Here is a 25,352-nt window from a genome sequence, read left to right as displayed (position 1 = left end):
CATTACCAAAAAAAAAATTTTACGCCAACAAAACAGTTGTGTTATTTTTGTGAATGCGGAATCATTTTTTTTGGAAATGTGGTTAAAATAACTTTTTTAAAAATAACCTCAACCCATTCATTGATATTAATTATTTATATAATTATATTTTTTTTTTTTTTTTTTTTCTAAAATACTTTTTTTTTAATAATTATTTAAATATAAATAAAAAAAAGATATTAATATAACCATAAAACTTTTTTTTTTTAATCTGTATAATTTATTCTTTTTATATCAATTTCATACAATTGTTAATTCAGTTTTTTTTAAACATTAAAAATTAAAAGAAAAAAAAGATTATTATAAATACAATTTTAATAAATAATTAATATTTAATAATTAATTAAAATATTTAATTTAAAAAAAAAAAAAATTTCGAAAAAAGAAAAAAGAGGTTAAAGTAATAAAAATGTTTTTAAGATTTTTTTATTTGATTACCCACACACTACCAGGAAAACGATTATAAATATTTGTTAACTAATTATTTAATTATATATTTTTATCTATATTATTTTTTTTTTTCGGAATAAATAAACATAAAATAAAAAAAAATAAAAAAATAAAAAAGATATTGTATTTGTAATATATATTATAAAAAAAAAAAAAAAATTCCATATTGTTTGCCACTGGTATAATTAATATGTGAAAGAAAATTATTACTAATTTTTATGAGAGAGCCTGGTTGGAGACTATGGAAAAAGTTATATGATTAAAATTTTTTTTTAATTTTTTTTATAATTTTTTTTTAATTTTTTTTTAATTTTTTTAAAAATTTTTTAATTTTTTTTTTTTATTATTTTTTTTTAATATTATTTTTAAAAATAAACAAATAAAATTTTATATATATATACAAAAGTAAGTAAATTACTTATTGTTACTCCCCCTTTTTCTTTTTCTTTTTTAAAGAAACCTATTTAAAAGATGATATTACATCATCAATTTTTTTTTATATTTTTTAATTTAAAAAAAAGGGAAAAACGAAAGGATATTTTAGGATCATTATTAATAACATTATTTACTTTTTTTTTTAAATAATAATTTTTAGTGAGTCAAGACGGTATTAAGAAACTTTTAGAAGCTGAAAGAACTGCTCAAAAAATCGTTAACGATGCTAGACAAGATCGTGTTCAAAAATTAAAGAAAGCTGTTGAAGAAGCTGAAAAAGAAATTAAAGAATTCAGAGAAAAGAAAGATAAAGAATACAAAGAATACGAATCAAAAGTAGGTTTAATAGAATATACCAAATGGATTAATAACAATAGAATCAAAAGATGATATCAACAACTGAATATTAATATCCGATCAATAGAAATTAAAATCAAAATCAAAATCAAAATATAAAATAGTATATTACTGCAATATACAGTAATATTGATAATCATTAAATAATAATCAGTAATAATTTATAGTACAATATAAATCATAATAATAATTATTAGCATAATAGTAAAAATAATATTCCCCCTATAAAAAAATATATTCAGTTGTCATAAAATTATCACTATTGTTTTTTTTTTTATATAATATACATTTATACTAATGTTTATTTTATTATTAATAGTATTTTGGTGCTTCAACTGAAACCGCCACCCAATTACTCCAAAGTGCCAACGAAGAAATTGAAACCATCAGAACTGAAACTGCTGCCAACAAAGAAAAAGTTGTTGATCTCCTTATTAAATATGCTTGTGAAGTTAACAACAAGAATATTAAAGTTTAAATTTTTTTTGTCAATTATAAATTATTAAAATAAAAACTTGGAAAAAAAAATAAAAAATAAAAAAAGACACGACAATGGTACATATATATAAAAACAATAAATAATAAAAAAAAAACAAAAAAAATATTAAAAAAATAATTTTATTACCTTTTTTAAACATTACATTTTTAATATATATTCATTTAATTTATTTATAAATAATTCTATCGTGAGCAACATAATTTTCTTTTGAACCAATATAATGAATACCAATAACCTCTTGTTCACATTCTGCAACAGAAAAAAAAATTGATTAGCAAAGATATCCACCAACCGAGTTTAATAATATATATTTTTTTAAAATCTTACCTGCACATGAAAGATACTTGTGAGTTGAATTTACATCTTTTGTAAAAGCAATATTTTCAAATTGAAACATATCTGGTAAAAACCACATATATTTTAAATCTTCGGCAGTGTTGCTTTGTTTTTTATTAATTAAAGTAATCTATAATAATAGAAAATTTGATTTAGTACAGATCATCAATAGCATTGGTTTTAGGGTCTAATTAGGGGTTGAATTCTTACTTGTTTTTCCACTAACTTTGCATTTTTTGGTGTTAAAATTTTACAATCGCATAATCTACAATGAATGGTTTTTAATAAGAAACCTTCTTCGTTTCTAGTTTCTTTGGCAGGTTCAGCCTCTTCTTTTTGAATAATGGTTGTTTCGTTTGTGATTGGATCTTGAATAAATGGTGGTGGTAAAACTGTAACACCTTCAATTTCTCTCTCTATTAATTGTGGTTCTTCTTCTTGTGGTTGTTGGTTATTGTTATCGTTCTCCATTTTTAAAAAGGGGTTATTAAATAAAACTAAATGAAATAATATTTAAAAAATAAAAAATAAAAAAAAGTTTAAAAAAAATTTTATAAAAAAATTAAAAAAAAAAAATTAAAAAAATTATATTTTAATAAATTATTTAAGATATAAGTATTATTTCTTGAAAAAAATTATTTGAATTCATCCAAATATTTTTCAAAAAATTATTTTAAAAGAAATCATGTGATCAAATAAAACAAAAAAAAAAAAAAAAAAAAAAAAAAAAAAAAATTTAATATTGATTTAATAAATAAATATAAATAATTTATTAGGTTTTGGTAAAAAAAAAATATATATATTATACAGGTTTGTTTTTTTTTTTTTTTTAATAAAAATTATTTTTAATGAAAAACTTTTAAAATAAAAGTAATTGATTTTTTCTTTTTCTTTTCTTTTCTTTTTTTTTTTTTTTTTAAAATTATTGGTTATTAAATAAACTATTCACGATGAGTGTATAATGGATTATCGCCTTGAGCATTTGGATTGTGTTCGTAGAGTGGATTCGAATTTGAAGCAGACATCTTGATATCTTGTGAGTTCTTCCAGTAATCGTAACCTTTTTTACCACCAAAAATAGCAACACCTAATGCAACAGCACCAGCAATAGCAATACCTACAGCAGCACCAACACCAACTTTGACACCAATTGGTTGACAAACAAATGGTAATGGGTCATATTTTTTAGAAATACATTTACCTTGTTCCCAATCGCACTTGGCATTTGAACAATCATCATCTGGGGCACAGGTTCTATTGAATTCAACACAACCAACACCTTCTTGACAAGTGGCACCTAAACAAAAGTTTGCAGTTTCACAAACAATAGGTGTGGCTTCACACTTACCTGTCTTTTCGTTACATTTGTAGGTAGAGCAGAGTGATTCTTGAGCACACTCAATTTCTTCATGAACACAACCATCACCATCGGCAGTGGAATCACATGAGTCAATTGTACATAGGTTGTTATCATTGCATGAACGTGGTGTAAAAATACATTCACCATTTTTACATTCGTTTAAGGTACAGATGTCGTTATCATCGCATACTTTGGTTGAATTTGATGTGCAAGTAGCAGTTTTTGAATCGCAGGTGTATGTATTACAGGTATCACCAAAACATGAAGTGTGTGGAATTTCATAGATTTGGCCATTGGTTTTGTTACAAGCTCTTTGGGTACATGCATTAATATTGTCATATTTGATATCAGTGTATGCACATTTGTTTACATCACCAGGACATTCTTTGATTTGACAAAACTTGTCTGGACATTTGCATGCTTCACAGTTTGGAATTGAACCTCCATAGGCTTCACCATTTTTTGGATTACAAGTATTATTGGAACATGGATCGGATGTGTCCATAACTTTTGGTGTGCTAATACAACCACCAGCAGTAATACTACATGACTCGATAGTACATAAGTTGTCATCAGCAGGGCATGTTTTAATTGGTGTTTTTTTATAGCCAATTTTTTCGTCACAGGTTGTTTCAAAACAAGCATCTCTGCCAAGATCGTTATATTTTGGGGTATATACACAACCTCTTGTTGAGTCACATGATAGATCAAAGCATTTTGGTTTCTCGTTTATACAGACTTTTGGAGTTGATACACAACCTTTAGATGAGTCGCATGAATAAACTCTACATTTGTCATTACCTTCACATGAGCTCGAGTTGTCGTTTTTGATCATATAATCCTTCCAAGTTTTACCAGTTTCGATTTTGGTATCATAAGGTGGACAGGTTAAATAGGAACACTTATCTGGGTTTGGAACTAAGGATGGATCACAGCAAGCACCTTTACCTTGACACTCTGAACAATAGTCATAGTATGAACAAGTAAATGGCATATTGGTTGAAATTTTCATAGTTGATCTTGTGGTATGTCTTTCACAATAAAAGAAATCGAAAGTATTGAAAACAACTTTAGTTTTAGTTGATTCTTGGCATTTTTGATTTTTTAATGAAGCCATATTAATATTACCACTTTCAGCAGAGTGAACACCACCGAGATCTAATTCAAGTTTATTATTAATAAAAACCCAAACATCATCATCACCGGTAAATGAAAATACTTCTTTACACTATATAAAATTATGAGACTTTTTAATATCAAAATATAAATAAATTAAAATAAAAAAAACTTACATTAGATTCAAAAGTATTTGAAAAATGAAGGCTGGTGGGTGCACATTAAAAAAAAAATTAGTAAATTTTGGTATTTAATATTATAAAACCTTTAGCTATACTTACCAGAAATGGAAATTTCTTGTGTCTTTGTTATAATCTTTATATTTTGGAAGATCTAAAGATGAATACTGTGATGATTCCCAACCTTGTTTCTATATTTTAATTTAATAAAAATAAAAATTTTATTTTGGTGAGAAAATAAAAATAAAAAAATAAATAAATAAATAATAAAAGTTTCATCTTTACGTCAATTGGGAAAAAGTCTTGATTATCATATGTTAAATAATTTGGGTTTTTACTATCACGAGTGAATGTAAGATTGAATAATACTGGTTTATTGACTGGATCTTGAGAAAACCAAGCTTTAAATGATGAAGAGCTATTAATCCAAGCGTTATATTGAACAGGAACAGGTAAACCATTTGATAAACTGGTTTTAACTAAACCTTTTTGTGCTCCATTTGTATTTTCGAAATCCTATAAAATAATAATAAGAAAAAAAAAAAAATAATTAAAATCAGACTTTTTTTTTGGGTTATACAAATATATTTTTTTTTTATTTTTTTTTTATTTTTTTTTTATTTTTTTTTTTTTTGCTTACAGGGTTAAAAGATGGGTGATTGTCATAAATGGTAATTGGGAAAGAGACAAAATTTGTGCTTGGGGCATTTTGACCGTTGATATTGGCCAATGAGAAAATTAAGAAAATAATTGATAAAAGTAGTCTCATTTTTTTTTGAAAAAAAAAAAAAAAAATAACAACTTTGTTAGATTTGATTTACAATGTTGTAATTTTATAAAATATAAATATACAAAAATAAAAATTAAAATATAAAATATAAAAAAAAAAAAAAAAAAAAAGGAACAAATTTTAAAAAAAAAAAAAAAAAAAAAAAAAAAAAAAAAAAAAAAAAAAATTCGAAAAATAGTTTGATATTTTGGTTTTTTTTATTTGAAAGAGAGTAATAAAAACCACTTTTTTTTTATTAATCTTTGGTAATCTTAGAAATTTAAAAAAAAAAAAATTTTGGTGTTTGTATCCACAGATTTTTTTGTTTTGTAAATAGATAATCATAATTTTATTTTTAAATTTTCTAAAAAAATTATTAAAAAAAATCTTTGAAATAAAATAGTGTGTATTTTTTATTTATGTGTAAAGATAAGTGTAAATAATTATTTGGATTTGTGAAAACCTTTTTGAATTATAATATATATTATTTGCAAAAATAAAAATAAAAATAAAAAAAGTAAAATAATTTATTTTATTTATAAAAAAATTTTATTTGTAAAAAATAGTTTTATTGATAAAAAATTTTATTTTTTTTCTTTTATAATTTTGTTGAAATTGGTAACTTTATATGAGGTTTTAATTGCAGATTTTTTAAATTCTTTTAAATATAAACCATCTAAAGATTTCACTCTTGATAAAGCTACATAACCTTGACCATTTGCAAAAGTTTTTGAGAGTTCACATTCCACCTTGTCCAATGTCATACCTTGAGCACGATGAATTGTAAGAGCCCAAGCTAATTTCAAAGGTAGTTGAACTCTAGAGGCTTTCTTTTCACTCCAAACAACCCATTCATTTGGTGGGATTGTAACCTTTTGACCATTATTAAAAAGTACTACTGGTGCATATATATTGTTTTCATAAAAACTTGAGAATCTACGTTTGGCTCTAGCTTTGACAAAACCAACCACTACACCTCTTGATCCATTAACAAGCTCGTTATGTTTTTCGAGTTTTCTTAAAAGTACGACCTGGGCACCAATCTTCAAAACTAGTTTTTTTGGAGCTGGGCAATCTTTATCTAAATTATCTAAAAGATCTTGATGGCCACTATCTAATGATTCGAATGTATAAGGATCTCCACTTAATTTGTCTAGTGATATTTGATTTTCTTCATCAACAGATTTATTGGTTGAATAGAGTTTAGTTGGTAAAACACCATTACTAATATCTAATGGTCTTTGACAACGATTTAATAAAAATTGAACAGTGTCATCGAAAACTTTGCCAACACGTAGTTTATTTAAAATATTAATAAATTCTGGATCCTTTTGTCTCATAACCTTGGTTAGTTCTATTGAGATATCAATTGATTTGTTCCATGTTTCGCCTTCAAATGCATAGTTACCATAAACTGGTGGTAATTGGTAAAAATCACCCAATAAAACCAATTGGATACCTCCAAATGGTAAATTATTTCCTCTAACAGTTTTTGCAATAACATCTAATTTCTCAAATAATTCTGTATCGATCATTGATATTTCATCGACAATTAATACTTTGCAATCTAACCATCTTTGACAATATTTTTTTGATTGTAAAATTTGAATTGATAATTTTTCTACACTTCCTTTACCTAGTTTTATGCCTGCAAATGAATGTAATGTTGTACCACCAATATTAACAGCTAAAAGTTTTTTTTTGTTTTAAAAAAGTAATTTAAAAATTAATATAATAATTACATAATTTAAAATTAATATTAATATTAAACATACCAGCAATGCCTGTTGCAGCAGTAATAAATACTGATTTTGGGTATTTTTTTCTAAGTTCCAATACTAAACGTTGAAGGATAAAGCTTTTCCCAGTTCCAGCACTACCTGTAAAAAATACATTTTTACCACCATTTACAATTAAATCTACTATTTTTTCTTGTTCATCTGTAAGTTTAAAATCTTCTATTTCTAATAAATCATCAGTTTCATTCTTATTAGATTTGGTTTTTTTATTTGTAGTTGGTTTGGTTTCATTATTTACACTATTATTTACATTTATTTTTTCATTTTTTAAGTTTTGATTAATTTTATTTATATTACTGTTATTATTGTTATCATTATTATTATTATTATTATTATTATCATTATCATTATTATTATTATTATTATTATTTATAATATTTTCAATTTTTTTATTTCTTGATATTTTAATTTTCTTTGGAAGTTTTTCGAGTATTATTGGTGATATTATATTGGATTTAGTATTTACATGATTATTAATTATATTATTGTTATGGTTTTGTTGTGTTGATACATTTGTTGTAGTTGATAATGAAGCGGATGGTATTGGTATTTCTATATTAAAATCATAGCCAAAACCTGTGCTATTACTATTATCATATTCATAATACGATGAAAAATATTTTTTATTTATATCATTTTTATTAATAATGTTATTGAAAATATATTGTTGGTTTTGTAAAAATTTTAAATTATTTTTATTTATAAAGGGTTGAAATAATTTTTTATAGTGAGAATTTATATTAGTTAGAGATAATTGCATCTTTTTTTATGTAAAGATGTGTTTAATATATAAAAAATTTTAAAAAAAAAAAAAAGAAAATCAAAAATACTTTTGCTCCTCTTTTTCTCCTTCTTTCTTTTTTTCTTTTCCCCGTTTTTTTTCCCGACGCAAATTTTTAATATTTATTCCTAAAAAACCCCATCTTTTCCCCAGAGGGGCCCCTTTGGGGTGTCCCCCAAAATTCCACAAAAAAACTTTTTTTTTTTGTTTTTTTTTTTTTTTTTTTTTTTTTTTCGTTTTTTTTTTTAATTATTAAATATTTAATATTTAATTATAATAAAATCTAAATTAATCCATAGGAGTCTCTATTGATGTTTCCCAAAATTTTACAAAATAAACTTTTAATGTAAATAAAAATAAAAATATTGATTAACAATAGTTTTTAATATTAAAATGAAAATTATATAATTTGATATTGATATTATTTTAAAATTTTTTTGTTACTTTTTATTTTATTTTATTTTTTTTTTTGAAAGGCTTTTTTTTTTTTTTTTTACATTTAATATTTAAACTAATGATATAAAATTGACCTATCTACCGCCTCTACCACCTCTACCACCTCTACCACCTCTTACACCACCTCTACCGCCTCTAGCGCCACCTCTACTACTACTTGGTTTATCTGAAACTGGTTTAACTTTTTTAGGTTTGGATTTTGGAGTGTCATCAACAAGAAGAGTGCCAAGATTGAGTGACTCTGGTAAAATGTAATATCTAATATTATTTCCTCTAATGCTTAATGTATCTAAATTGACTGGATTCTTTCCTTTTAATGTAAGTTTTACTGTTTTTAAATGGGTATTCATGCTGACATCAACACCTGCAATTGTACCTTGAACGATTGTACCATTCTTTAATTCAATTGTAACTGTTTCGTTATGTAACTTCATTAAAAATCTATTTTGGTAATATTGTCATTTATAAATTAATAAAATAATTATTTTGATTAAAAAAAAAAATTAATATATTTTATTTTAGTAAATCGGTTAAATAACACCCCAAAACTATTTATGTTTTGTTACATACCTTACTAACTTCATCTTTTCTATTTATATGTATATTATTTATTGTGTGGGGTGATTGGTTTAATTAAATTGGATGGGATTGGTTGGAGGAATTCTATTTTTTTTTTTTAAAATTTTGAAATTATAAAACAATGATAAATTTTCTATAAAAATGAAAGGTTTCCTATAATAATCATTAAAATTTAATTTAAACTTTGTGAATAAATATACAGATTTGATGATGTGCAACTATAAAAAAATTGAAAAAAAATTTTAAAAAAATTATAAAAATAAAAAATAAAAAATGAAAAAAAAAAAAAAAAATTAAAAAAAAAAAAAAAAAAAAAAAATGAAAAAAATATTTATTTGTTTCATGATAATTCATCAGTTAAATATTTCTTTTTTCTTTTTTTGTCCAATATTAAAAAAGGAAAATTTGTAAAAAAACAGAACTATGATATAAAAAATAAATGAAAATATTGGGTTTTTACCATATTTTACAATTTTTAAAAAAGTTATATAACTACAACAAATAAAAAAAGATTGTTTATCTTTTTTATATGATTTATTATTTAAATAATCGTTCATTAAATTTTTTTAATAAATACCAGTTTCTTTCTTTTTTCCATCTTGCTTCCATTTTGGTAATTTAGCAAACTCATCTTTGCTTGTTCCAAATACAACCTTGAAATCTTCTTCAGTTAAGTAATTTTCAAGTTTGGTTGGGTCCATTGTTTTATCAACTTTTGATTTAGCTTTAACTGCATCAACGATAGTTTTCTATTTTAAAAAAAAAAGTTAGTGGTTGATAAAAAAAATGGGTGATATTAAAAAAAATACAAACAATTTGTGGGTTTGAAGATGGTGAAGCTGAAGCAGCTGGTGTGGTAGCTGGTTTAGCTGGTGAGTTGAATGAAGCTGGAGTTTTAGTGGCAACTGGTGCGGATGTGGCTGGGGTTGTTGAGGAACCAGCTTTGAAACCAGCAGGTGTTGTGACAACTTTATCAACTGATGAAACGGTATTTAATCTTTCTTGAACTGTTTTGGTTGGAGCAGCAGTGTTGTTAACTGTCGATGGTGCTGGTGTTGGTTTTGTAGCTGCTGGTGTTGGAGTAACTGGTTTTGGTGTTGGGGTGGTGGTGGTTGGTGCTGGTGTTGGGGTAACTGGTTTTGGTGTTGCTGCAACAGTTGGTGCTGGTGTTGGTGTTGGTGTTGGGGTGGTAGTTTTTGGTGCTGATTGAACCTTATTAGCTTCGGCTCTAATTGACTCTAATTCTTTTCTGATTAAAGCAGCTTCTTGTGTAATTCTGGCTAACTCTTTAATATATAAAAGTTCCTGTGACATTTTATTAAAATTATGATTTAAAATTATATTAATATGATAGTTATTAAAAAAAAAATAAAAAAAATAAAAAAAATAAAGATTATAACAATATTAATTTAATTTTGTGATATTATTATTTAAAAATTTTTATAACAAAAAAAAAATATCAATTTTTTTTTTTATTTAAAAAAAAAAAAAAAGAAACCCATTAAAAAAATACACATACCTTTTTCAATGAAAATAACTCTAACTCCATTTTAGTGTGTATGTTTTATTATGTATTTAATAAATGATAGTAATGAAAAAAAAAAATTTTAAAAAGATAAAAAAAAAAAAAATTTTAAAAAAATCCAAAAAATAAAAAAATGGTTTTTTTTTTATTTTAAAATAATTAAAACCAAGAGTGCCATTATCTAAATGTATTTTATTTTTAATAAATAAAATGATATACTTTTATAAATAGATTATACTTTAAAAGTAAATATATTTTATATTATTATTTTTTATTATTTTTATCTTTATTTTAAAATATTATTTTTTTTTTTTTTTTTTTTTATTTTTAATATTTTATTTTACCAAAATTTATATAGGAAAAAAAGGTAATATCTAATTAAAAATTATTATGGTGCTAATATTAATCATTACTTAAATTATATATTTAAATTTTCATTTTTTTTTTTTTTTCATTTTTTTTTATTTTTTTTTTAATTTTTCAAAAAAAATTTTTTTAATTTTTTCAAAATTTTATTTTATTTTTTTTTCGTTTTTATATAATTCATAGTTATAATTTAATATAGTAAATATGGCAGGTGCTAAGAAGATCAGTACAACAATCATTAAATTGGTATCAACCGCAAATACTGGATATTTTTATAAAACAACTAAAGGTTCAAATATGAGCACTAAAAAATTATTATTAAGAAAATATGACCCAGTAGTTAGACAACATGTTTTATTTAAAGTATGACTTTAAACAAATACGATATTTTATAGTCAATAGTTTTCATATATATTCATCAATTCAATATCTTTTGACTACCAATCAACCCAATCACTATCAAATTTTATATGATACTAATTTTTAATTTATTATAATTATAGGAAGAAAAAATTAGCAGAAAGAAATAAATTAAATATTTTTTTAATATAATATAATGTATAAAGAAAATTAAATCAAACAGATCACATAAATCATTCATACCATACAAATCAAACAAACAAATCAAACATCACAGATACAAACAAAAACACAAAACAATCCTTTTTCATTTTTTTTTAGCCAGGGAAAACCAATCGAAATAAACAGTAAAACAAATTTAGTTTAGAATAATAAAATTTTTAATAAAATATTATGTATTTAAAATTATATAAATAACTTTATAGGTTTTAATTAAATTTTATTGTAAAAAAAAAATATCGATAAAATTTCTTTTTTTTTTTTTATTTTTATTTTTATATACATTAAATCCTTTTACAGATTAAATTATAGATAAATAATTATTAATTATATTCTCTAAATCAGCTTCTCCATCATCTTTAACTCTTGCCAAAAGCTTTTGTAATTCATTTTTGTGGGTGTATCTATTAAAACTATCGATTTTTAACTGTTTTTAAAATTAATTGGATATTAGCAAATTATGATACTATAATAAAATTTTAAATTAAATAAATGTATGATGATCTTACAATTGTTTCAAATAGTTTTTCAGCCAATTCTTCCCATCTTGTCTTTTTATTTCTATCTTTCTCTTTTTCTTCTTTGTATGTATTGAATTCTCTTAAATATTCCCTTAAAATATTGTATATATTTGGTGGTTGAGCATTATAGTGTTCATGATAACTACTATAGCTTCCAAGATATTGTTTCATTAGTTCTGGTATTTGTTTTTCAGATTCCGAATAAAACTTTGGTTCTTCAATCAGTGTCTGTGAGTATGAGCTGCTTGCATTGTAATGAGATCTTGGTGGTGATGGCGTAGTATTTGGTGATGATGAGATAAATTGTGGTGGTGAGTCAAAACCATTTAATTGTTGTGGATGATAATGATGATGGTTATGATGATGATGATTATGATGATGGTGATGATGACCACTATGATATTGATGATTATTGTGACTTCCATTATAGTTATGGTTGTAGTTTTCATAATTTGAAACTAGATGAGATGGATTATTTGGTAGCGATGATGAAAATGGTGGGTTTATTGATGATCCATGTCCACTATCACTTAAAGATCTTTTTCTAAAGTTATTGTTATTGTTATTGCTATTGCTATGTTTTTTAAAGTTATTATTTACATTATATGGTAAAGATGTTGAAAATTGGTTTTGTGAACTTGTTATCATCACCTTTGGCACTGGAATTGATGCACTTGTATTATTTGTAATTGTATTGTTAATATGGTTATTAAATTTTTTAACTATGAAAGAAATTTCAACCAAATTAGATATTTATAATAATAGGGGTTATAATAAGTTTTATTTTAGAATATCCTTACAGTTTTTATTATTTGCAGCATATGGGTTTTTTTTAATACCACCACTACCATTCATACTATTTGATTGAGGGGCAATTGGAGGTGGGGGTGGTATCGAAAATTGAGATTGGGGGATCGATGAGGGTGGTTGATTAAAATTTACATTATTATTATTAATACTATTAATATATTGCGATGAGGGAGCTGGTGGGGTTATAGAGGTTGTATACATATGATAATTATTGTTAGTTGTATTGATATTACTATTAATAGGGACAACACCACCACCAGCTATATTGGCAGTGTTTTTAAATGCTTGGTTATAATAGTTTTGGTATGGTTGTTGAGTTTTATGTTGCTTATTTTGTTGTTTATTTTGTTGAAAATGATGATTTTGTTGGTGGTGATGGTGGTTTGAGGTATTATTGGTATTTTGGAACATTGAGTGTTGTTGAATAACTTGTGGGGGTGGAGTTGGTGATATGTTCATATTTAATTTAATTTTTTAAATAGACAATTGATAAACTATAAAATGAAAAAATTATTATTAATAATAATATTACTAAAATTTATTATAAAATATAATATTATTGTATTGTTAGTTGTTGTTTTAATTCTTTATTGTTGTTTTTGTGTTGTTACAAATATTAAAGATATTTTATTATTTTTATTTTTATTTTTATTTTTATTTTTATTTTTATTTTAATATAATAACATATTAAATTTAAAATTCTTTTTCTTTTTTTTTTTTTTATTTTTTAATCTCTATTATTTTTTTTTTTAAAAAAAAAAAATTAAAATTTTAAAAAAAAAAATAAATAAATTAAATCTTCAACACAAAAAATAATTATAATATAATATTATAATACCCTACCTTTTTTTTTTAAAAAAAAAAAAAATATTTTAAAATTGGAAAAAATAAAAATAAAAATTATTTATATATTAAATTTATTAATAATAAATGTGATAACTAATACAGTTGTTGTTGTTGTTTTTGGTTGTTAAGTAGTAATAATGGTGTAGAGTAATAAATTTATTAATGGTGGTGGAGTGTGTAAGTGTGTTAATGAGTGAGAGTGGGTTATTTTGTGGGTGGGATATGAGTAATCTCAAGAGGGAATATTAAATAATATGTATTTATATTTATGTTTATGAATGTGTTTTTAATATTTTAAAACAACTTTTATTATTATTATTATTACTTTTATTATTGTAGTATATTTGAATAGTTTAAACTGTTGGTTAATATTAATTATAATAAAAATAAACTACAAAAATAATAAAAAAAATATTATGATGATTCTGTTTTATTTATATATTTTTTATTTGTTCTTATTTCAATGGATAGTTTGGTATAACCATATAATAAATAAAAAAAATAAAATAAAAAAAAATTTTAAAAAAAAATTAATTTTAATATTGATTTTTTTTTTTTTAATAATTTAAAAAAAAAAATAAAATAATTTTTTGAAAAAATAAAAAAAATAAAAATAAAAAACAAAAAATAAACTTTGGAGAATTATTTATAAAATTACATTTTTGAATATACTTATCCTTTTGATCAAAAAAAAAAAAAAAAAAAAAAAAAACCGAAAAAAAAAAAAAAAAAAAATCTTTGCAAAAAAGTTCCTGGGAATGTTTTTTTAAAGTTTTTTTAAAGTAAACAATTGATTCTATTCTTTTATTTTAAAATATATTTGATCAATTTACAATATCTGAAAAAAAAAAAAAATGAAAAAAATTGTGTGTTAAATTATTCGGAATCTTCATAGGTGTCTTCTTGGGCGTCCAATTGATTTGAAAATGATTCGAGGAGATTTGCCATATAATATGGTACAAAACCATTAAAGAATTTCCAAATACCATTTAATTTATAAATATTAATTGCAATTAATACAGGGTTGATTGGATATGGTGTGGTGGATTCGCCGCTATCATAACTATTTAAAAGCATACGTGGATATTGTGAACGAATGACTTCCAATGGTATCATACAAAAAGTGTAAACAAAGTTGTGAAGGAAGGAGTTCTTCATAATAAAATTTGAATATCTAAAGAAAAGGTTATCTGGGTTTCTAATGTAACCATTGTAGCAATAGTCGTCAGCTTTGTTGATTAAGTGTTTGACACCTTTTTTTGCGGCTAATAATATTAAAGTGTAAGTTGCACCATAAAAGAAATTTTGGAATTTTGGTGGTTGATCTCTAACAAATATACTACTTGGCTCTTTTTGTTTTAAGATTACATTGAAAATAATAGTTGAGAGAGTGATTCTGAATGGTGCAATATCTAATAGATCCATAATTAAACTGTGTGGATGCTTAAAGAGTGGACGAATGGTTCTATCCACTATGGTATTTACAAGTGGTGGTAATTTTTGTGGTGATAATATTTTATTGAGTGTATATTCTTTAATGACTTCAAATACACCAGACGCTAATAAAAACCCAGAACCTCTAAAGAAACCTGGAATACCTTTTTCTTTATATATACTTCTAACAACATCTCTTGTTTTTATAATTGAGTCGTTTGAATGTACCATGATTGCTATTTTTGAGAAAGGCCATGAAACTACACCAAATAATAATGAAAGTACTGTTGCTATAGTTCTATGAGTTTCATCCAAATCCACTGTATCGCCATCTTCCATTTCGCCATACTTGATACTTTCGTATAAATAGACATCATAAATTTCTCTAAGACGTTCATCACTTAACACTGAGTATGCATTGTTGATTTTGGTCATCATATCGCCACCATCATTATTGCTGTTTTTATCTGGATGATATTTTCTTGCTAAATCTCTAAAATGTTTTGTAATTTCTTTTTTTGATGAGCTAACTTCACATCCTAAAATTTCATATGGTTCGCCTGTGGATAACAATGATTGTAAATTTCTTAATTCTACTTGATTCGGTGGTCTTATTGGTACTCTATTCATAATATTTATATTATATGGTTTCTATTATTATTTATTTACTATTATTGTTATTCAAAAAAAAAAAAAAAAAAAAAACGGAAAAATTTTTAAAATAAATGAAAAAAAAAAAAAAAAAAAAAAAAAAATTAATAAAAAATTAAATAAAATTATAAAAAAAATATAAATAATTTCTTTATATTATCATTTCTATAAATATATTTCAATCAAGTTATTTTATAGCTTTAATATATTAAAATATAAGTGTGGTTATTTTTTAAATACCAAAAAATTTTTTTTATAAATTATTATTTTTTTTTTTTTATTTGATTTCTTTTTTATTAAAAATTTATTATTGGGACCCCAATTTAATTTGTATGATCAACATTAGGAATGTTTAAACCAAAACAGAAGTAACAATAATTTTCAATTTCCAAATACCCCATAACTTTTTAAATTTATTTTTCAAATGGTTTTGTTTGCATGATGTAAATATGGCCATCCTTCAAGAGTTAGAAGAATTTAATTTTTAAATAAAACATTTAATAAAAACTAAATAAACTAAATAAAATGAAAAAATTTTATTTTTTATAATTCTAATCCTAAAACTTTAATAGGGTTTATTTACTTGAAAATTATCGATATGTTTGCACTTACATCTATTTTATATTAAAATAAAAAATTAATAAAGGTATATCATGGTTGATGATATAATAAGTGTTAATTATTTAATATGAAAAGTAAATAAACAATTTTTTCATCGACAACTGTTAGAGATGGTCTAGTTTTATTTTTATTTTTTTGGGGTGAATTAAAATTCATGTGAAAATGTATATATTATTGAAAACAAATCATTTCTATTTTATTTTTTATATGATGGTGTTAAAAAATTCGATTTTTATTTAAATTAAAAATTAATTGTGTTATTTTTAAAAAATACAAAAATAATGTGTGTGAAAAAAATGAATTTATTTGTAAATAAAATTACAATTTAATAATTTCTTTAATTTATTTTTATTTTAAATTATTTTTATTTTTATTTTTAATTTTTATTTTTATTATTATTTATTTTTGTTTTTATTTTAAAATCTCATACTATTATTAATTTTTAAAAAGGAAAAAATCAATTTAATATTTATTATTGAAATAAAAAAAAAAAGAATTAAAAAATGTTAGTAAGAAATAGAAATAATAAAAAAAATAAAAATAATAAAAAATCTCAACAACAACAACAACAACAGCAACCACAAGAAAAAAATAAAAATGAAAAATCAATTGATTATGAAGATGAAGAAGATGACGAATATTCAGAAGATGATGAAATTTTAAAAGATTTAAATGAATGTAAAACCCAAAATCAAATGAAAAGAAGAATTGAAAAAGAAAAAGAAATGGAAGAAAAAGAAAATCACTTTTTCGAACAAATTATTTCAGGATCATTAGAGCATAACTATATCAGTGGTGTGGCAATATTCAACTATGATGGTATTGTTTTAGCATCAAAAAATGTTGATGTTTCAAAATTTTCAAAGAATGGTACCGATCTTCAAAAATATTTCGAAAGAACACCATTGGGTCAATGTAATAAAGACATTGTTAGCCAGTGTGGCCGTGATTTATTGGGACCTGGTTATATTGTTGAAGGCGTCGCTAAAAATTCAATCTATTGTTTCAACAATCAAACAAAATGTGGCTTTAGTTTAGAAAAAACCAAGAGTACTTTTATTTTAGGCCTTTTCAATGAAAAACAAGATAGATTTAATGCCTATAAAGTAATTGGGTGCATGGCCGACGATTTCAGAGGTGTTAATTTATAATCTAATAATTAAAAAAAAAAAAAACAGTACATTTTATCTATATCAAGTAATTAAAATATAATTCAAATAAAAAATAAATAAAAAAAAAAAAGTTGTTTATATGGAAATAATATTTGTTAAAAAAAAATTTTTAATTTTTAATTTTTTTTTTTTTCAAATTTTTTAATTTTTTTAAATTTTTTTTTTTTAATAACATCACACAAATTATTATATTATTTGTTTTAACAAATATTATATTTATATTAAAAAAAATGGAAAATAATGAAGAAAAGGATATAAATAATAATAACAGTACAACTAATAATAATAATAATACTACTACTACCACTACTAATAATAACATAAATAAAAATAATAAAATTATTACCAATAATACTTCATCTAATAAATTAAATAATGACCAAACCTCACCAATAAATAATCAAACTTCACAACCAAATATATCTTCAACCGAAGTTATTAAAACATTTGAACATTTACTTAGAAAATCACAAAGACTATTTATTGGATTAAGAGATCTTCCTCAATTCGGTAGACAATGGCAACCATTCTTTCAAAAAACCTTTGAACTCTATACCAAACTTTGGAAATTTCAACAACAATATAGATCAATTTTAGAGGATAAAAACAAATATGGTTTAAAAAGATGTGAAATTGGCGAAATAGCTTCAAAAATTGGGCAGTATGTATTAAACTAATAGTTTATACGGTTTTAAGTATAATTAATTTTTTTTTTTTTTTTTTTTTTTTTTTATAGATTATATTATCATTATTATTTGAGAACAAGCGATACAAACTATTTAAATGAATCATATATTTTTTATGAAGCAATTAGGTTAAGGTCATATTTCAAAGATGTTTCAAATGATAAAACACCAGATATGATGGTAAAACAATTACGTTTTTATGCAAGATTTATTGTGGTTTGTTTATTATTAAATAGAAAGAAAGTAGTATTTGAATTAATCGATGAATTATGCAGACATGTTAACGATTACACTAAAATATATAAAGCATCAGATGCTCAAGAATGGAGCTTGGTACTTCAAGAAATATTTTCATTCCTTCAAGCAGATCAATGTGTCACATTTTCAGACTCCTCCATACAAACCAATAACCAATCACACCGTTTAAATCCAAGTCATTGCCAAGTACCTTCACCTTTTGAATCACAACAAATCTTACAACAAGCAATTTTAGTTGGCAGCCAATTAAATCAGGTAATTTTAAAATTTATATAATTAAAATATTAAAATTTTTATTAATTATAATTTTACTATAGATTAAATTTAGTGAAATTACTTTGGATATGTTTAGAATGACTCAATCATTAGAGTATGAACCAGATTCAATTAAAGAATCAACGGGCAATGATAAATCAAAGCAATCACAACAAAATAAACAAGAAATGAATCCAAGTGACCAACTCCAACAACTTTATCAACAATTCCAACAACAACAACAAATTCAACAAATAAAAGAGAAAAGAAAGAATCCCCATAAATATCTTTTATATAGACCAACCATTTCACAACTTTTATTATTTTTATCTTATTCATTTAAAGAATTGGGTGAAGGTAAAGCGCTTCTTCTTTATATTTCAGCTGATGGTTTTACAAATATTCAAGATAATAACATCTATTCTACCAATAGTACTGAAGCAAATACGACAAACTCAAATACATCAATAACTCCAATAAATGACTCAAATCTATTATATAACAAACTATATTCTAAAGGTTTAACTTTAACAATGCAAAGACAAACTATAAATTCACCAAATACAACGATAAATAATGGTGATAAAGTCGCAACCACTACCTCACCAGTAATAACAACCACTTCAAATAATTCAATCCATACTAACATCACTACCAATACTAATAATAATAATAATAACAATAACAATAATAACAACAATAATGATAAGAAATATAATGATTTACCTTTCAATACCAAAAGTGAATCACTTTATCCAATGGATCTTTTACCATTCTGTAGAAAGCCATTCTTTTTAATTGTAAATTCACACTCAAGTGATATTTTTAATGATTTACCAACTTTTAATCAACCATTTGTTTCTTTACTTTCTCCTCAATCAATTCCAAAAGGTAATTATTATTATTTTTCTTTTTATATTAATATATTTCTTTTTTTTTAAAAAATTTTTTACTAATATTTATTTTATTTTTTACAGTTGTTTTATCAAATTTAAAATCTGGTAATATATTTACATTCTTTTTGCATGACCCAATTAGTGCATTTTGTGATATAACAACTGGAAATAAAATACCAACCAAAACATTTAACAATATTGGAACCATTGCCCAAAACACATTAGAGGCAATTTCAAAGTTACTATTTGAATGTAATAATCTCCATCCATCGTTCCAATATTTCCTTTTGGATGACTTTTTAAGATCATTTATCGTTAGATTTATTTTTTGTCACGCAACATTTTATTTACACAAAGAATTTCAAGACAATGTAATTATTTCATTTATATAAAACTATGCACTATAAAAATGATTATTAATTTTTTTTTTTTCTAACATAAAGAATTACCAAGTTAAATCAAACCCACCATTACCAAAATCAATTCTTTATAATCAATCCATACTCGATTTGATCATTAGTATGTCAACAGAATTAGGTGTTACTGATCAGTTTTTAACCATAAACTCTATTTCTAAAAACAATAATGAATAAATGAAAAAAAAAAAAAATAAACAATGTTATAAAAAAATATAAATTATATTTTAATTTAGAAAGAATATTCATAATTTTTCTTTTTTTAATATTTATTTTTTTTAATATACATTTTTACAATGTGCACTATTTTAAAATTAAAAAAAATTAATTATTTTAAAATTTTGAAAAAATAATTAAAAAAATATTTTTTAAATTTAAAGACAAAAATTTAAATATATAAAAAAAAAATAATTAAAAAAAATTAAAAAAAATATCTATCCATTTAATGACAACAATGTTTAATTTCAAGTTGAAAGTCTTTAGAGGCCATATAAATCACTCAAAGTAGGCACAGCACATCATCTCCCAGCAAACCATATTGATAAAAATCCTAACATGGATTGGTTTTATAAAAAATTAAATAGTACTCTCTCAGAAAATGTTTTTAATAAAATTCAAAGTTCCATGGCCCAAAAAGAATTCAATCTTAGGCACGTTCCAGATGTTGTTTAATCATTTCCAACCACACATCATTTAGCTTGGTTAATGCATCCATGTATATAAGTACTATGCATATTAGTAAAATAATTACCGGTGAAAATATGGCTCCTTTTGTATATGTTGCTATGGAACAAATGAAAATCAAGATATTGATGCTGATTTACTACAGGAAATTCAAGAATTGGGAATAACCTAAATAATCATTATCCTGCGATGTATTTTGAAAAGAAACAATTTCAAGAACATTTTTAATTATATTTTCATTTAATAATTTATTTTTATTTTCCTTTTATTCTCTTAATTTTTGTTTGAGAGTTCCTTGATACTCTATTTTTCTCTAACAATTTCTATATTTTATATTTATATTTTTTTGGCGAATCACTTTTCTTATTATTAATTTTCTTTTTGCAAATATATATTTTTTCATTACTTTTTTTAAAAAAAAATATCTAATTTTATTTTTTTGTTTAAAATAATTTAATTTATTTTTTAACATTTAGAATTTGTAATTTTAAATTTTACTAAATTATTTTTATCATTGCTATTATTTAAATTATTAAAATGAAAAAATATGGTTAAAGTCCATAAATACATTTTATTATAATTTGTATTTATAACTTTTTTATAATTCTCTCAAAAAATTTTACATTTATGCAAATAAAAAAAATTAAAAAAAAAAATTAAAAAAATATCTTTTACCACCATTTTTATTATAATAAAAATTTTTAAATATCTTGTTTTTTTTTTAATTTTTCATTTTTTATGGTAATGATAAATTATTATAATAATAAAAATAGAGAACTACATATATTATAATAAGTACAATAAAAAGTAATAATTCATAAAGAGTAAAGGTAATAAATCAGTGCTGTGCCACATAAAGTTGTATAAAAAAAAATAAAATTATATTCAAAATTTGAAACCAAAAGATATATAAAGAAATTGAGAGTTTGGCAAAACCATCCAAAAAAAAAATATATTTTTTTTCAGTAATTCTTTTTGGTATTTAAAAACACGTTATACTTTTATATTATTTTTTATTTCCCACTATATTGCATCATTGAAAATTCGTGTGAAAAATATTAATAGAAAAAACAAAAAAATTAAAAAAAAAATAAAAAAAAAAGAAAAATATTATTAAAAAATTAAAAAAATTAAAAAAAAATAAAATTTTACAAAAAAGGGGTTAAGTGTCACAAAAATATATAAATGGATTCTAATCTCAGATCCTTATTATAATATTAAGTTAAAACTATTTTTTTTTTACTTTTTTTTTTCTTTTTTTTTTTGTAATATTAGGTTAATTCAAATAATATTGAAAATAAAAATAAGAAATTTATTTTTTTTATTTATTTTTATTTTTTATTTTTATTTTATTTTTTTTTTATTTTTTTTTTTTAAAAATACTAAAAAAAAAACAATAAATAGGATGGATCAATTGTTTAAAAAAAACATTTCTTACAATCAACAACAATAAACCAAATACATACAAAAAAAAAATTGTAAGTAATTATAATTATATGGATATAATAAAAATAATAATAAATCATTATTATAATATTATAATTATTCATCCTGTTATTATTTAATTTTTTAATTTTTCATTGAAAGATTATTATAGTTTACATAATATTTTATATATTAATTATTACATAATACTAATTAATTTTTTTTTATTTTTTTTATTTAATTTAAATTTATAATTTTTAAAATAGATCTTTATTTTTACATTATAAATATAAATTTTTTTTTTCTTTTTCTCTTTTTATTTCCAAATACACAACATCAACTCAATATATTTGTCAATTTTTTATATAATTAGTTTTTTCATAAAACAATTAAACATAAATTGGCTTCATTAAATAACAACACTTTTAGCAATAAAAACTCCACTTTTTTAAATAATAACAAGTTTAAATACTTTTTCTTCGCTCCTGATATAATATAAAACAAAATGAATTCATTTGGTAAAATTGTTCAATCATCAAGAGTTTATTTAAACAGTGTCGCTGTAAATAGCTCTTTCCCTGCCTCAAGTAATAATAGTAGTAAATTCCTTTCAACTCTTAATTTAAGTAGAAAGAATGAAAGAATTGCCTCACTCTCAGTAGTTCACAAATCTTGCTTTAACACCTCAAATGTCGAGCAAAAGTTCTTAGAGGAAGTTGGCTACGGTCAAGCTGATCCAGCCCTTAATCCATCACCATCCTAATAAAAAATTATGATATATAAAATTATCATATTTTTTTGTTTTTGTAAATAGATACCAAAGAAAAAAAAAATAAAAAAATTAAATAAAAATAACCCAAACACATTTGTAAAATAGGAAAAAAGTAAAAAAAAAAAACTATTTTTAAATACTGTTTTTATTTATTTTAATTATTACCATAGTTTTCTTCCAACTTTATATTTGTTTTTTTTTAATAGAAATTTCCCCAGGCAAAAAAAAAAAAAACAATTTTTTTTATAATTATAAAATAATATATTATTTTATTGAAACTAAATTTTTGATATATAACATAAATAATTTTTCATCGTATATTTAACAAAATTTCTGTTTAAAAAAAAAAAAAAAAGATTAAGTTAATAAAAAAAAAAATAATAAGAAAAGGATTGAGTTAATAAAAAAATAACATACCCATCTATTACCACAATTAATACATCTAACAAAAGTTGTCATAGGTTCTAAAATTAAAAAAATAAAAAAAAATTAGTTGGATTACACAAAAAATAAAAAAATAAAAAAAATAAAATTTGGAGCTTACCATCAGCAGAACGAGTTTGCATTTGGAAGTATGTACATCTTCTTTGTTTGCATTTACCACATTGGAATTGATCAGTTGTAGCTTCATTATTAGTACCAATCATCGAAGCTTCAGTTTGGAATTTATCTAATTTTCTTCTTTCCTCTTTTAATTCATCACTGGCCATTGACTAAACAAATATAATTTAATAAATATTAGTATATAATCTTTTTAAAATAATTGTTTGGATAGGCTATTTTTATTATTTTTATTATTTTTATTATTATTATTATTAATTATTATTATTATTATTACTATTTAAATATTATTAATTAAATAGGGTATAAAAAAATTTGTTGTTTAATATTACCATAACATCCATTGAACAAAATTTTTCTATAGTTAATATTCTATTTAATAAAGAATCTCTTAAACCATCATTTGATTGAAGATTAAATTTAAAAGATCTAACTTTGTTTTTATAATCTGCTGTTAAACCTTTATAAATACTGTAAAGCTCTGCTTCTACTTCAGTCGCAACATCCTCTGGTGATGAAAGGGTTTCGTCGATTTCCCTTGTTAAAGACTCTGCCAATAGTTGAATCATTTTGTTTCTTTGACCTGCATCTCCACCTGTTTTAATTGGGGTAATAGTACATTTAAATGTTGTGGTTGAAATTTTTTTCTCTTCAAATACTCTTTTGCTTGGTCTCTCCTCAATCTCTTGTTTTGCTACTGTTGTGGTTGTTTGAACAGTATCTGATGATTTTCTTTTAAATGATGAGGATGGTGAGGCTGCTGATGAGGCAGGTTTTGTTGATGTTGGTGTCGATATTGGTGTTGATTTTTCAATATCTTTCTTCCATTTATCAATTAAAATAGAACTTTGTTTTGAAATTCCTATATCTTTATGTGTTCTTAATTTACCAACTGTTTTTCCAATATCTGTACTCTTTTAAAAATAATTAATAAGAATATGTATTTTAAATATATATTATTTTAATTTCTTTACCTTTAAGACCTCTTTATTAATTTCAAAGTCATTTGCCTTTTTTAAATATTCTAATACTTTGTCGAGTTCCTGAATAAAAAAAACAATTGTTAATTTTGAAATTTAATTTAAATAAAATTTATTTGATTATAAAAAACCATACAGATTGATTTAAAGCTTTTTCTAAATTGTCTTTAAGCTTTTTAATATCTTCCATTTTATTCAAAATAAATGTAATTTTATAGAAATTTGTGTATACTAACAATGAAAAAAAAAAAAAAAAGAAAAAAAAAGAAAAAAAAAGAAATTAATAAAAATAAAAAAATTTTAAAAAATTTTTTTTTTAAAAAATGAACGATTTTTATTTTTTTTTTTTTTTTTTTTCTTTTTTTTTTTTTTAAAAAATATTTACTTTTTAATTTATTTATACTATATTTCTTTTATTTTTTGAATTTATTTCTTTTATTTCCTATTTTAATACATGTTTGAATAAATTGTATCCACATTATTGCTTTGTTTTTTTAAAAAAAAATCAAAAAAAAAAAAAAATCATTCTTTTTTTGGCAAAAATTATTCAAATTAAACGATTTTTGTTTTTATTTTATTTTATTTCTTAAAATCGATAAAAACAGTATATATTTAGGAAATTAATAATTAAATTCTTTTAAATTGTAATTAAAATATCATATTTTAAAATTTTATTATTTTTCTTATATTTTTTGGAGGCACTTGGATATATGTAAATTAATATTTATGTGATCGTTTG

At 22.2% G+C, this 25,352-nt stretch overlaps 13 protein-coding genes across 13 annotated transcripts; 5 read left to right on the top strand and 8 right to left on the bottom strand.

Moving 5' to 3' along the window:
- Positions 1–1,086: 1,086 nt before the first annotated feature.
- Positions 1,087–1,759, top strand: DICPUDRAFT_30387 (uncharacterized protein; the record flags this gene model as incomplete). Its single annotated transcript, XM_003286077.1, has 2 exons — positions 1,087–1,260; positions 1,601–1,759. Coding segments are annotated over 2 exons (333 nt in total), but the record flags the coding sequence as incomplete, so codon positions are not given.
- A 187-nt stretch (positions 1,760–1,946) lies between these two features.
- Positions 1,947–2,587, bottom strand: DICPUDRAFT_150060 (uncharacterized protein; the record flags this gene model as incomplete). Its single annotated transcript, XM_003286055.1, has 3 exons — positions 1,947–2,029; positions 2,108–2,246; positions 2,327–2,587. The coding sequence occupies 3 exons, from the start codon at positions 2,585–2,587 to the stop codon at positions 1,947–1,949; spliced, it is 483 nt and encodes a 160-aa protein (XP_003286103.1).
- Positions 2,588–2,947: 360 nt separating this feature from the next.
- On the bottom strand, positions 2,948–5,615 carry DICPUDRAFT_46567 (uncharacterized protein). The gene is made up of 5 exons (XM_003286054.1): positions 5,412–5,615; positions 5,057–5,287; positions 4,874–4,962; positions 4,769–4,799; positions 2,948–4,704 (listed from the first exon to the last, which is right to left on the bottom strand). The coding sequence occupies exons 1-5, from the start codon at positions 5,538–5,540 to the stop codon at positions 3,058–3,060; spliced, it is 2,127 nt and encodes a 708-aa protein (XP_003286102.1). The 5' UTR covers positions 5,541–5,615; the 3' UTR covers positions 2,948–3,057.
- A 266-nt stretch (positions 5,616–5,881) lies between these two features.
- Positions 5,882–8,109, bottom strand: DICPUDRAFT_97281 (uncharacterized protein; the record flags this gene model as incomplete). Its single annotated transcript, XM_003286053.1, has 2 exons — positions 7,316–8,109; positions 5,882–5,904 (listed from the first exon to the last, which is right to left on the bottom strand). Exons 1-2 carry the CDS (start codon positions 8,097–8,099, stop codon positions 5,882–5,884), a joined length of 807 nt encoding a protein of 268 aa, XP_003286101.1. The 5' UTR covers positions 8,100–8,109.
- Positions 8,110–8,650: 541 nt separating this feature from the next.
- Positions 8,651–9,160, bottom strand: DICPUDRAFT_77015 (uncharacterized protein; the record flags this gene model as incomplete). Its single annotated transcript, XM_003286052.1, has 2 exons — positions 8,651–9,017; positions 9,147–9,160. The coding sequence occupies 2 exons, from the start codon at positions 9,158–9,160 to the stop codon at positions 8,651–8,653; spliced, it is 381 nt and encodes a 126-aa protein (XP_003286100.1).
- Positions 9,161–9,721: 561 nt separating this feature from the next.
- On the bottom strand, positions 9,722–10,469 carry DICPUDRAFT_87008 (uncharacterized protein; the record flags this gene model as incomplete). The annotated part of the gene is made up of 2 exons (XM_003286051.1): positions 9,722–9,904; positions 9,969–10,469. 2 exons carry the CDS (start codon positions 10,467–10,469, stop codon positions 9,722–9,724), a joined length of 684 nt encoding a protein of 227 aa, XP_003286099.1.
- Positions 10,470–11,250: 781 nt separating this feature from the next.
- DICPUDRAFT_150055 (uncharacterized protein) lies at positions 11,251–11,576 on the top strand (the record flags this gene model as incomplete). Its single annotated transcript, XM_003286076.1, has 2 exons — positions 11,251–11,409; positions 11,550–11,576. 2 exons carry the CDS (start codon positions 11,251–11,253, stop codon positions 11,574–11,576), a joined length of 186 nt encoding a protein of 61 aa, XP_003286124.1.
- A 350-nt stretch (positions 11,577–11,926) lies between these two features.
- Positions 11,927–13,415, bottom strand: DICPUDRAFT_150054 (uncharacterized protein; the record flags this gene model as incomplete). Its single annotated transcript, XM_003286050.1, has 3 exons — positions 11,927–12,052; positions 12,135–12,868; positions 12,947–13,415. 3 exons carry the CDS (start codon positions 13,413–13,415, stop codon positions 11,927–11,929), a joined length of 1,329 nt encoding a protein of 442 aa, XP_003286098.1.
- A 1,263-nt stretch (positions 13,416–14,678) lies between these two features.
- Positions 14,679–15,866, bottom strand: DICPUDRAFT_77012 (uncharacterized protein; the record flags this gene model as incomplete). The annotated part of the gene is made up of 1 exon (XM_003286049.1): positions 14,679–15,866. The coding sequence occupies one exon, from the start codon at positions 15,864–15,866 to the stop codon at positions 14,679–14,681; it is 1,188 nt and encodes a 395-aa protein (XP_003286097.1).
- Positions 15,867–16,959: 1,093 nt separating this feature from the next.
- On the top strand, positions 16,960–17,669 carry DICPUDRAFT_91650 (uncharacterized protein). Its single transcript, XM_003286075.1, has one exon. It carries the CDS (start codon positions 17,012–17,014, stop codon positions 17,657–17,659), a length of 648 nt encoding a protein of 215 aa, XP_003286123.1. The 5' UTR covers positions 16,960–17,011; the 3' UTR covers positions 17,660–17,669.
- A 241-nt stretch (positions 17,670–17,910) lies between these two features.
- Positions 17,911–20,368, top strand: DICPUDRAFT_150050 (uncharacterized protein; the record flags this gene model as incomplete). The annotated part of the gene is made up of 5 exons (XM_003286074.1): positions 17,911–18,341; positions 18,417–18,879; positions 18,942–19,770; positions 19,857–20,146; positions 20,219–20,368. The coding sequence occupies 5 exons, from the start codon at positions 17,911–17,913 to the stop codon at positions 20,366–20,368; spliced, it is 2,163 nt and encodes a 720-aa protein (XP_003286122.1).
- A 1,954-nt stretch (positions 20,369–22,322) lies between these two features.
- DICPUDRAFT_46562 (uncharacterized protein) lies at positions 22,323–23,178 on the top strand. Its single transcript, XM_003286073.1, has 2 exons — positions 22,323–22,353; positions 22,567–23,178. Exon 2 carries the CDS (start codon positions 22,806–22,808, stop codon positions 23,061–23,063), a length of 258 nt encoding a protein of 85 aa, XP_003286121.1. The 5' UTR covers positions 22,323–22,353; positions 22,567–22,805; the 3' UTR covers positions 23,064–23,178.
- A 215-nt stretch (positions 23,179–23,393) lies between these two features.
- Positions 23,394–24,803, bottom strand: DICPUDRAFT_77009 (uncharacterized protein; the record flags this gene model as incomplete). The annotated part of the gene is made up of 6 exons (XM_003286048.1): positions 23,394–23,405; positions 23,490–23,536; positions 23,617–23,785; positions 23,966–24,547; positions 24,608–24,676; positions 24,750–24,803. The coding sequence occupies 6 exons, from the start codon at positions 24,801–24,803 to the stop codon at positions 23,394–23,396; spliced, it is 933 nt and encodes a 310-aa protein (XP_003286096.1).
- Between the last annotated feature and the right edge of the window lie 549 nt (positions 24,804–25,352).

This window comes from Dictyostelium purpureum (genome assembly GCF_000190715.1).
Source record: "Dictyostelium purpureum unplaced genomic scaffold DICPUscaffold_61, whole genome shotgun sequence".
Lineage (NCBI taxonomy): Eukaryota > Evosea > Eumycetozoa > Dictyosteliales > Dictyosteliaceae > Dictyostelium > Dictyostelium purpureum.
This window is presented reverse-complemented; position numbering and strand designations above follow the sequence as displayed.

What these genes read in the sequence shown, in the direction of transcription:
- DICPUDRAFT_46567 (XM_003286054.1), bottom strand. Translation starts at nt 5,540, where the DNA reads ATGAGACTACTTTTATCAATTATTTTCTTAATTTTCTCATTGGCCAAT. An exon ending in ATCACCCATCTTTTAACCCT is followed by an intron (nt 5,288 to 5,411) that starts GTAAGCAAAAAA and finishes ATTATTTTATAG; the next exon opens with GATTTCGAAAATACAAATGG. An exon ending in ACAAGAAATTTCCATTTCTG is followed by an intron (nt 4,800 to 4,873) that starts GTAAGTATAGCT and finishes TGCACCCACCAG; the next exon opens with CCTTCATTTTTCAAATACTT.
- DICPUDRAFT_91650 (XM_003286075.1), top strand. Translation starts at nt 17,012, where the DNA reads ATGTTAGTAAGAAATAGAAATAATAAAAAAAATAAAAATAATAAAAAA.
- DICPUDRAFT_46562 (XM_003286073.1), top strand. Translation starts at nt 22,806, where the DNA reads ATGAATTCATTTGGTAAAATTGTTCAATCATCAAGAGTTTATTTAAAC.